This window comes from Antedon bifida, chromosome 9 (assembly GCF_963402885.1).
Source record: "Antedon bifida chromosome 9, ecAntBifi1.1, whole genome shotgun sequence".
NCBI lineage: Eukaryota > Metazoa > Echinodermata > Crinoidea > Comatulida > Antedonidae > Antedon > Antedon bifida.
In genome coordinates this window covers 3576748-3589672 of record NC_136234.1, presented here as the reverse complement: position 1 = coordinate 3589672, position 12925 = coordinate 3576748, and the positions used below count along the sequence as shown (strand labels likewise).

The 12925-nt window shown below is 29.8% G+C and overlaps 1 protein-coding gene across 1 annotated transcript; it reads right to left on the bottom strand.

Annotated features, from left to right (window-relative positions):
• Positions 1-70: 70 nt before the first annotated feature.
• LOC144852476 (uncharacterized) lies at positions 71-3429 on the bottom strand. The gene is made up of 6 exons (XM_078710294.1): positions 3300-3429; positions 2501-2653; positions 2196-2351; positions 1800-1852; positions 1387-1483; positions 71-1121 (listed from the first exon to the last, which is right to left on the bottom strand). The coding sequence occupies exons 1-6, from the start codon at positions 3424-3426 to the stop codon at positions 1069-1071; spliced, it is 639 nt and encodes a 212-aa protein (XP_078566420.1). The 5' UTR covers positions 3427-3429; the 3' UTR covers positions 71-1068.
• Between the last annotated feature and the right edge of the window lie 9496 nt (positions 3430-12925).

Below are 12925 nucleotides of genomic sequence, written 5' to 3'. Positions count from 1 at the left end.
TGATATGCCCAAATTTTGGGCATATCACTACCATATTTAGGCACATCACATCATAATGTTGACAAGAGCTTTAGAAATCTAAGTAAAAACATCTTAAACAAGAATGAGTATATATGTTGCTTATATTTTAAACATTTATATATTAAAAGTCATTAAAATGAGAAAAAAAAACTCTTTTAGATATTTGATTTCTATTATTTCCCGTACTAAACTAAATGCCTAATTCCGAAATTCAGTAATTTGTCGAGCCGGTTGGTAAACGTTAAACATGCGCTGATATTACTTTTATACGCTCTATTTCTTCTAGTTTGTGTGGAATATTTTAATTTTAGCTATATCGCTCATTCAAAACCACATTTAGTAAACTGAGTAACTACAGGAATTTAAAAAAAATCAAATATTATTATATTCTACTTAAAGATATATTGTCCCCCTAAAAAATAATTTTTTAAATTTTTGTTGTTGAATATGCCATTTTAATATCACATAATAGTTATTCACTATGACAAAAACTTGATCCAAAAAAAACCCATTTTCCACCAAAAAAATGTAATTTAAAGCAAAATATACCTAAATTGTCTGGAAGACAATGGTTTTTGGTTGAAATTAACCATTTCTTTTGTCTTTTTATAAGTGAAATAATTATTTTTGATGATTTTTTTTCTACAGAAGTGAATAACTTGATTAAAACTGTGAAATTGCCTATACAAAATCTGATTTTATTAATCTTTATTTTTTCATGTTTTTGGGGACAATAAATCAAAAACACAATATTATTATATTCTACTTAAGTAATAGAAAAATAGACAGCAAGGTACTATCTATTATGCCAATATTATACGTATATGTAATGTGAATGAATATTAGTGTACACTCATAACTATAGTATAAATCTAAAAGGTTCATACAACAGTAATTATATTTTGGTTTATGAAAATGTGAACGCGGAGTACTAGTTTAAGGCAGAGGAACGAAATATATTATCAAGATAATAATTTAAATTTCTGAAGTTTTCACTTGATTGGATATTGTCAATGCATTCTACGGTTTCTGTATCTTCTTCTTCTTCTACCACGCACGTTTCCGGATCATCGTCTCATCTAGGTCATTCTTATTGTTTACTATGGAAACAAAATGGCAGAATAATAGCAATATTGTCCGGTTTTAGTTTTCAGAAGTATATTCTGTTTTATTATTTAATATATATATTTTTCTGGCTGTTTTACTTAGTCGTTTTGATTTACCTTTTGCTTATTTTATTTTGTATCTCCATTGAGATCCAGCCACTGATACCCACAGCATTGTCATTTTCAGTAATTTGCCTTATAGATATAGATACTGTATAGATATATGTGTGTGTGTTGTATGATAAGCGGAATTACTTACCTCTATATATCTTCATTTTTCTGTGTATGATTAATATTATGAATGCCAATACAACACATCCTCCACAAACACCGATGATATAAGCCAATTTACTTTTCTTTAAAAAAATTAAGAAGAATATAATGAAGTAATTGTTATGCATGGTACAAGCAATACTTTTATTCCAACACGCTATAAAAAACTATTTTCTTTAATATATTCCTATAGCAAAAATAATAGTTATCTAATATAGTAAACGTTGGGGTATAATGTTTAACATAAGTCTGTAAAACTATTTCATTAATTCTTAAAAAAACTGTTTTTTAATTTGTATCGTATTTATAATTTCTCAGTTGAAACTGTGCTATTGATTAGCGATCAAAAAGTTTGACAAACAGCAAAATGTGATAAAATGGAATTATTAAAGTACATACTATGAATTCTATAATGTTTAACTCCTCTTTGGATTGTGGTGTACTAGAAGAAACTTCAGATAAATCAAGATAAGAATTAATATACATATGCATTTTAAAGTTGTTTGGATACACTTTGGTATAACAAAGTTGAGAATCATGTTGACATGTTCTACAAACAATTATTATTTAAACGTGAATATTTCATTGTTATTTTTGCATTCTAAATAGCACAACCGATGTCACAAACTATCTTGTTTTCTATGAAATTTTCTAAATTGAGATTAATAGACAAACGACATAGGAGGATTGAAACGAGTGTACTACTACTACTAAACTACTATCAGAACAAATATACTTCTGTAACAAGCCTATAATGAATTAATTTGTTTGTAATAGTCTTATTTTTGGACTTACGAGGAATGTCACTGCAAATCCTTGATCCAATATCAGCTTCGGTATAGCCATCACACTTCAGACATTCCGTCTGTCCTCTCTCAGGCTGGTAAACTCCTTGTGCACATTGCTCACACACTGCATCCTTTCCACGATACGATCCAGGAGGACAGTTTACTAAAGAATATAATTATACGCACAATATTTGTCATATATTAAAGATACCAGTAATATTTACAATTACGTGAAATGGAATTTAGATAGATACAGTACAGTAATCAGAGGTACATCCTGCCATAGTGTATATTGATTTAGGCCAAACTTACGGCAATTTCTTGATCCAACGTCACTAATAATATAACCATCACATTTCAGACATTCTGTTTGTCCTTCTTTGGGCTGGTAAAACCCTACTGGACATTGCTGACAGACGGCAGGCAAGTTATTATTACCACGATACGATCCGGGTGGACAGTTCACTAAAATAAACAAACGAAATGCCATTGGTGTTTTTCCCTTTCAAAATATAGATCAAATCAGAAATACAGAATAATATGTACAGAACGCAAACAGGCAAGCGATCAGAAACATTAAAGTCCCATTTTTTAGATCTAATTTAAGGTCACAAACTAAAAAAAATAAATACTATGGTACTATTGCGATAACTGCTTTTGTTTTTAAACGGTTAAAAGTGTGAAAAATATTAGTCGATTCTAATAATTTAAGCGGTCCGCTATAAATCCCAACATGCATTGATATTAAGTTTTCGACCGACCGACGACCCACTTTCGATCGATCGGTAAGGCCAAAACAATGAAGAACAGTAACTTGTCAGCGAAAATACCGGGTTTTCCCCAATTTGTATAGCTAGCGTACGATGTTCGTATGTTACCGATGTTTACCAGCTATGCCTACAAAACTAAACCTAGCTAGGCTAGGGACTAAGACTGTCCACGAGAGGACAATCGATTCGTGCATTGTTTCTCTTTTTATCATAATTTACCATAAAACGTACATTTAAGACAAGAAATTACCTGGTTGAATGTTTTTAAAGTAATATATATGCATTACAACAATTGTAGAGAACGGGTCTTTAAGTAAACTAAAAGATAAAGAACAACTCACCACAAATATAACCGTCGGCGTGCGCGTATTGATGGTTGGGACAGATAGGACCGTTTAAACCAGAATTGAAGCCTGTCACTTCCAATACAGTCGGAAAGCCGCGTTGGTAACGCATCACTGATTTCATTCATTGTGAGGGCGCGCTTCGTGGAAAATGTTGGAATTTTTGCTATTTTAGTACACTTAGAAAATGGTATAATTTTGATATTAAATGCAATCAATAAACGTATTTCAATAGTTGAACTATAAGCGTAAATAATGATAAAAACTGTGATCTAAATTCCACAGATTTGTTGTTTCAAGAAATATCATTATTTTATGTATAAACTTTTTTACTTTAATTTTTTTTTAAATGATGGTAAAAAATCATTAAATTTCATATTTTCTAGATAAGGTTTCAAAGCGAATTTAAAATCCTTTCAAGATAAACTATTAAGCTATCTATTAAAATAAAAATCTAATTTTAAGCTTTCTTGGGATGCAACTCCCACTAATCAAACCAAACCTACTACATTTCTGTTCTGTTTCGATCGAAAAATCGCCATTTTGAAACTTTGTTTACGTTTTACGAAGCTGGTACGAATCGTCCCGGACCGAATCGTGTCTGTGTTCAATACGGTTTTCATGCAGGTGTATTACGTCATAGGCCTAAGATTTCAATTTGCTCCCCGATTATTGTTCTATTTGGTTTCTGAGCTAGGAAAGGCTACCTACTATAATTACTTATAAATAATATAAATAGTATTTTCTAGGCCTAGCTAGGCTGAGTAATTCTGATATAATACTAATATTAGATAGGTAGGCCTACCCCTAGTGAGTGTTAATAATAGTAGCTGGGTATTCTATAGTCTAGGCTGGTGGTAGGTCTATCACAGCTCTGCTCATATACCAAGCAAGAAGAAGCCTGAAGGAGAAACTAGGCCCAGAACAAATAAAAAACTGTTAAAAAAACAATAAATGGAAAAACAACAAAAAATAACCCATTTTCAATTTATATATGGGGAATGTTTTATAAAATCGGGCATGTTTGTTTCAGAGACTCAAACGTGTATTTTTATATGGTCATGTTTTTAAAAAAGATAATTATGGGCCCAGCTGAAACCAAGATATAAAAATATAAGTCCATCGTTTACTTGAGTATTGTTACAGTGATTGGTTGGTACTCAGTATTTCAGTATCTGGCAGTAAATGTCACACTTGTATATAAATATTACTTTATTAGATACAACTTGCATTTCACACAAGCAACCAATTTTTTTTTTACGTATACAGAATGTGAAAAAGCAGTTTTTAATACAAATATCTTTCAAACAATACTGATATAAATAGTAAATACTACTACTGTATATAAAAACTTGCTTTTATTTAAATAGCACCTTGTTCATCAAACATAACAAACTAGCTAGGCCTATATCATATTAACTTACGTGCATCTTACGGTTGTACTGATTTTATGATTGATTTATATGTTTATATTGTATGTATCTGTGTGACTCTGGTTAATAAAGTAAATCAATCAATCAATTGCAACTTAATTTATATCTTATCATTGACTGATCTGAAACGCTTCTAAAACTTGAATGCGTATGAATGTATATGTTATATTATTATTAGCGAATAAAATGAAAAACTATCAGCTGCAGCAATGATATTGAAATCGAGAAAACCATTACAGCTTCCACCGTCCAACCTCATATTGAAGAACGAGACAGAAAATCGTCGAGTCTTGATACCAACAAAAAACCTAAAATGAAAATGAATAGCTGAAATGTAATGAATGAAACTATTTAAATAATTGTCACTATGATATGAACAAAACATTGCATCGTTATACAGTATAATTATTCAACAACCTGAAAACATTTTCAGATATAGGCCTACCATGAAAAAGCAGCAAATACAAAATTTCCTTATGTCTGTTTATTGTAATAATTATTAATATTATAAATAAATTGTACCCCTCAGTTGTCAATAATTTTACTATAAACTAGACATGAAACTCGTCACTTTGACGAGTTAGTTATCCGCACCACGACAAACGCCACGTGCACGTCATACGTTGGAATATTGCACACAGATAAAGATTATGGCATTATGACAAGAACTGAAGAATATGACATGCTGTTAGTGCTGAATTTTGTGTCATATAGTATATACATGCAAACAGTATAAGCTGTATACATATTACATACAGTGTAGAATAGGTGAAATTACGGGACCCGCCATTTATTCCAATTTTTAACATGGCGACGGTATCAAAATGAAACACTTAGATAGCAATTTCAGAAGGAAATTATCTCAGGAACAACATATTAACGTGTAGAAGAAATTTGAATACGTAAAATATAGATGCGCACCCTTTTAAATGTGATGAACTATTACGCAAAATATGAAAATACGACTTTTTTTATTCAACTGGCCATATGATGACGTCACAACATCCGATTGGCAAAATGTTTACATGAATTCGTATCTACAATCCAATAGCTTCCAGAAAACGTTTTAATCGTGATTATCACATTTTATTCTTACGAGCTATTACAGATTAAAATTTACTGTAAAGATGAAATTAATGACCCACGTAATTAAAATTTTTAGGCATGATGACGTCATAAAAATTAAAATATTTTTATCTCATGCTAAAGAAAGTTGATTGACCTACACAATATATAAATGTAGGAGAAAAAGGAATACAGATAAGCGCGATGCGCTCCATTGAATGTGATGAGCAATAACGAAAGAGACAAAAATCCTATATTTTACATTCGTGTGGCCATACGATGACGTCACAATGTTTTTTTAGCCTTATTGATGCATGATCCGATATCTACAACTCATCAACTTCTAGATTTTGTAATAAAAATAAACGGTTAACGGTTTACTTTAGAAACTATGACTGTTTAAAAAAAGACATAATTTTGACGATTTTTTAAGCTTTTTCATAAAAAACGCGCACGAATTGTCTAATTCAACGTGTTCGTATGGCGTTATTTAAACTGGAAAAGGTCTAAATTGTTTTCAAAATCACTGGGAAAGGCTTGAAAAATATAATTCAAGAGAAAAAAATATGTTTTTAACGCTATGTGCGCACCGCGCGCATAAAAAATTGCGCGCCCGTGGGAATTTTTGACATGCTCAAAATGACAAGAAACGCGTAAAAAGTTGATTAGAAATTAATTTTGCGCATTTTGAAATTTTAAATGCGCGTGCGCGCGTAACTTCTTGTCAAACATGCCATTTTTAATCCGTAGAAAGTTTGCCCCTGATATGACTTAAATTTTGTCAAAGTGTCAATACTAAATGACTTTTGGTTTTTAATCTATGATCAATCATTGAAATTCATAAAATTGCGCATAAGTCACGTTGCGCAACTATGACGTCATTCAAAAATAAATGCCCATATGTTGTCAAAGTTATGAAATGTTATGTTTACACATTTTAGAGGAACACGACTCACAAAAAGGAAGGAAGGAAAGAAGAATAATACAGAAAAAAAATATTGATCTCATACAATTACAAGGAGTTATCCGCTTGGTATACCAAGCGGATAACTAATAAATATTTAACTATAGAATAGGTAGGCCTATACCTGTATCAGGCTGCGATTTGCTTAATTATCTTTTTAAAACTTCCCAATGCATCTTCAATATAGAGTAGGATTGTAACGATACTTTAATAATACTAAATTGTAACTAAAGTATTTAAATTATTAACAGAACATGTTACTAGGCCTAGGCCGATATAATACGACAACGATCCACCAGGTCGTGCATATACTCACCTACAACAACCAAATCCAATCCAATCAACACACCATGCACCACACACGACGGAACTAGTGCCGCGAGACGTAACAATATATGACATGAGGACCTTTTTTAAAATGTTCGCTATAGGAAGCTTAAATAGGGTTTCAAGCCAATTTTAACGTAAAACAGACTATTGATACTTACTCTATCCATATACGTCGGTTTTTTGGTAATTCACTGTATGGGATGCAAATCCCACTAATGGAAAATTTGTAAACAAACACCTGTTAGAAAACTTCAGTTTTGACGGACGCACACGAACTTTGGAAAGAAATTGTCGCTGACAACAAATCCAACAAATTATTCAGAAAATTAGGTGACCTGCGACATCTTAAACATATAAGGAACTGATCTTACTATATATGGTTAATTTTTCGCCTACTAATGTTTATTAAACAGCTATTAAATGACGTATACTTTATGCTAATATTTTCGCGCGAAACGTTGATGCTTCTGTGCCGTGAGAGGGCTTCTAAAATTTATGACGTCATGCGAAGTCGAAAATTCAGCGATAACGGTCATATTTCCCAACGCGGCTCTCCGACTGAATACTTCATTTTGATGTTCAAATAGTTCACCTGGGGCGGATTGCAATAAAGGTCTTAACGGCGGTCTTAGACTTAAGCCTAGGCTTTATACCGCCCTCAATGGAGGTCTTAGAATAAAGCCTCTTGCAATATAAAGTCTAAGCCTACGAGAGGACGTTTCGCGGTCTTAGATTCTAAGCCTCCTCGTAGCAGGCTTAGAATTCGTCGCGAAGACAAAAAAAATGGCGAACTTTATCGCGGTGCAAGGCTATCGCGAGAGAATAGGTCGTATTTTTCGCGATAGATTGCATCCGCTTGATAAATATGATGACAACGAATTATATAGAAAATTTCGGTTCAACCGGCAAAGTATAATGACGCTTAGCGATAATCTAGCAATTGATTTGAATGTAACGAATAGGAATAATGCAGTCCCACCGATCCTCCAAGTGTGCACAGCACTTAGATTTTATGCAAGTGGGTCAATGCATAACATTTCCGGCGATCTTTCTGGTAAGTATTAATATTAATAATTAGCACAACTACAATAATAATATTGTTTAGTTTTTAGTGATAATAATGAAGGTATAAAATTAGTAAATACTTAGTCTAATTAAGTAAAATAAATTATAATTATTTAGGCCTAGGCCTAGACAATGACTATCGCGCCGGCGCTAGTATCGCGCCGGCGCTAGTTTACTCTCTCGCACCTTAAGTTTATTTACCCATTTAAAAATATTCACCAGCTGCACGGCGGCGGTATGGTGAGTGAGCGGAGTCAACAAGCCAATTAGTAAGCTTGTACTAGTAAATAGGCTGCTTGTTAGGTGATCATTTAGAATAAAATGATCACCTATTGTTATTGTATAAAATCTTTATTATTATTTTTTTTCTTTTTTTTTTTCTTTTTATTGTTTCTGTACACTATTTTGTGTAACAATTATCTCAAAAAGTTTAATGTCAATGATTACAAAAATTTCAGAATATCTTTCAAATAATATAACTTAATCCTAATAAGCTTTCCAGCGTGATCACTTATCCGTGACGACATTTATACGCCATTTTGCGAAATCACATTATCAATCATATCTCCATAATTCATTATCACATATTAATGAAATTCACTACACGTAAACTTCAGATCAAGGGTAAAAATATTAGCAAATAAAAACGCACGCACACGTAGGTTCATGCGCGTGATATCGCGCGTTAAAAATTTAAAACGCTCAAAATTAAGTTTTGATCAATTTAGAGCATGAATTAGGCCATTTGCGTGTTTCAAAAAATTACTGCGCAAAAATGCGTTTTTGCGCGCGCGATACTTAAAAAGCGTAAAAAATATGAATTTTTTTTACAAATCTCATTCTACTCACCATCCTTAGTACATTCACCAAATTTGAGTCAGTTCTGATTTAAAATAACGCTATACGAGCACGTTAAAATGACAAAATGCGCACATTAATTTTACAAAAGTTCTGAAAATGGTGAAAAATAGGTCTTTTTTAAAATGAAAATAATTCTTCAGAATGCAAGATGACCCCCGATTTTTTTAACTTATTCTGGAAGCCATTGAGTTGTAGATATGAATTCATGTACACATTTTACGTACAAAATGTTTTGACGTCATCAAATGGCCACTTGAATTTAAAAATTAGGATTTGTTATCTTTTTGTGTAGATTATCACATTCAACAGAGCGCATCTTGGTTATGTGTGCTCGAATTTCGCACAACTTTCAGTATGTGCTTGCTTAATTAATTAGCTTTATCATGAGTTGACACTATCTTCATTTTAATGACGTCATCACGCGTAAAAACTTGAATAACGTAGGCCGTGTAATTTCACCTTCGCAGTAAATTTGAATATCTTACAGCTCTTCAGAATTGAAGGTTACCTTGATGATTATAATTTATTATGAAAGCTGATGAAATGTAGATATTAATTCATATAAAAATTAAGCCTATCGGATGTTGTGACGTTAACATATGGCCAGTTGAAGTGAAAAAGTAGTTTTTTCATATTTTTCGTCAAAGTTATACACAATTCAAAGAGCGCGCACAGCGCTTCTACGTGCCAAATTTTTTTCCAAATCTTATTTTTTTTGCTCAATTAATTATCTTTCGAAATTGTCATCTTAAAGTTTAGTTTGATAACGTCATCATGCCAAAAAATTAGAACATGTGTGTCCCGTAATTTCACCTATGCTACACTGTATATAGATATACAGTATACTGTACATATTGTATATGGCATATAGGCACAACTCAGCACTATAAGCATATAATAGGATGGCATACATCAACATTTTCCGATCGTATGTTAACGTACGTGCATGTTTAAAAAAAATTAATTTCAGTAAAATGATAAAAATGATCACCTATAATTCGTCAAAGTGACGAATTAAATTCTAGTTTGTTTTTTTTTTATCTTTTAGTTTAGTTTTTAATAAAAATAAAATTATGGTAAAAATATCTATAATTTTAATATATAAATTAAGTTACATTTTTCTTATAAATTTATAAAATTAAATTTATACATATTCTCTATTATCAATTGTTATTTAATACTTTAGGTTAATTCAAGATTATAATATGTTGTATTCCTTTGTTTGTAGGAATTCATGAATCAACAGCTTGCCGAATTGTAAGGCAAGTTTCACTGGCCTTACAGAGACATATGAATGAGTATGTGTTTTTCCCGATGGATGCAGCAAGCATTAGGGAAACAAAAATTAAATTTCACGACATATCTGGTTTCCCAAATGTCATTGGAGCGGTTGATGGCACTCATGTCCGGATACAAGCTCCAACAGTTGACGAATTTGTTTATGTTAACAGAAAAGGATATCATAGCCTGAACATCCAAGTCGTATGTGACGCAAACATGCGATTCACAAATTGTGTAGTGCGTTGGCCCGGTTCAACGCACGATTCCAGAATTTTTAGAGAGAGTGGTATTGGCGTAGCTTTTGAAAATGGTGAAATGCCAGAAGGATATTTGTTGGGGGATTCTGGGTATGCTTTACGGCCATTTCTGTTGACACCCTTTATAAATCCAATTACTCGGGAAGAACGAAGGTATAACAATGTACATTCCATAACAAGAAGTATTGTCGAGAGGACAATAGGTGCATGGAAAAGGCGGTTTCGGTGCATGCACGAAGAAAACCGTATGCAGCCTCACAGAACCTGCGCTGTGGTAGCAGCAACAATGGTCCTTCATAATATGGCTCGTAATTTGGGTTTACCAGAAATTGAAAATGAAGAGGATATTGATATAGGGGATGCAGGGCAGCGCAATGAACAAATTGAAGACAACAATGGACGTGCAATCAGGCAGATGGTTGCAAATGCAATTGCTAATTAAATTTGCAAAAAAATGTTTATACTGTATAAATGTTAAAGGTTTATTAGATTCAATTTTTAATTAAAATAATTGTGGCGCTGTCATAACAGCATCATCATTGTACATAATACAGGTATTAATATATTAAATACAGTATATTTAAATTGTATATAAATTGTAATTTATATATAATATATTAAAGATTTGTAAATTATTTGTAAACACCCATAGAAATTTAATGAATTACTCATTAAATACAGTATTTATATATAAATTGTACTTTATATATAATATATTAGAGATTGTTAAATTATTTGTAAACACCAATAGAAATTTAATGAATTATTCATTAAATACAGTATTTATATATAAATTGTACTTTATATATAATATATTAGAGATTGTTAAATTATTTGTAAACACCAATAGAAATTGAATGAATTACTCATTAAATACAGTATTTAAATATAAATTGTAATTTATATATAATATATTAGAGATTGTTAATTATTTGTAAACACCAATAGAAATTTAATGAATTACTCATTAAATACAGTATTTATATATAAATTGTAATTTATATATAATATATTAGAGATTGTTAATTATTTGTAAACACCAATAGAAATTTAATGAATTACTCATTAAATACAGTATATTTAAATTGTATATAAATTGTAATTTATATATAATATATTAAAGATTGTTAATTATTTGTAAACACCCATAGAAATTTAATGAATTATTCATTAAATACAGTATTTATATATAAATTGTACTTTATATATAATATATTAGAGATTGTTAAATTATTTGTAAACACCAATAGAAATTTAATGAATTACTCATTAAATACAGTATTTATATATAAATTGTAATTTATATATAATATATTAGAGATTGTTAATTATTTGTAAACACCAATAGAAATTTAATGAATTACTCATTAAATACAGTATTTATATATAAATTGTAATTTATATATAATATATTAGAGATTGTTAAATTATTTGTAAACACCAATAGAAATTTAATGAATGACTCATTAAATACAGTGTCAGTATTTATATATAAATTGTAATTTATATATAATATATTAGAGATTGTTAATTATTTGTAAACACCCATAGAAATTTAATGAATTACTCATTAAATACAGTATTTATATATAAATTGTACTTTATATATAATATATTAGAGATTGTTAAATTATTTGTAAACACCAATAGAAATTTAATGAATTATTCATTAAATACAGTATTTATATATAAATTGTACTTTATATATAATATATTAGAGATTGTTAAATTATTTGTAAACACCAATAGAAATTGAATGAATTACTCATTAAATACAGTATTTAAATATAAATTGTAATTTATATATAATATATTAGAGATTGTTAATTATTTGTAAACACCAATAGAAATTTAATGAATTACTCATTAAATACAGTATTTATATATAAATTGTAATTTATATATAATATATTAGAGATTGTTAATTATTTGTAAACACCAATAGAAATTTAATGAATGACTCATTAAATACAGTGTCAGTATTTATATATAAATTGTAATTTATATATAATATATTAGAGATTGTTAATTATTTGTAAACACCAATAGAAATTTAATGAATGACTCATTAAATACAGTATTTAAATTATATATAAATTGTAATTTATATATAATATATTAGAGATTGTTAATTATTTGTAAACACCAATAGAAATTTAATGAATGACTCATTAAATACAGTATTTATATATAAATTGTAATTTATATATAATATATTAGAGATTGTTAATTATTTGTAAACACCAATAGAAATTTAATGAATTATTCATTAAATACAGTATATTTAAATTGTATATAAATTGTAATTTATATATAATATATTAAAGATTTGCAAATTATTTGTAAACACCAAATTTAATTAATTAT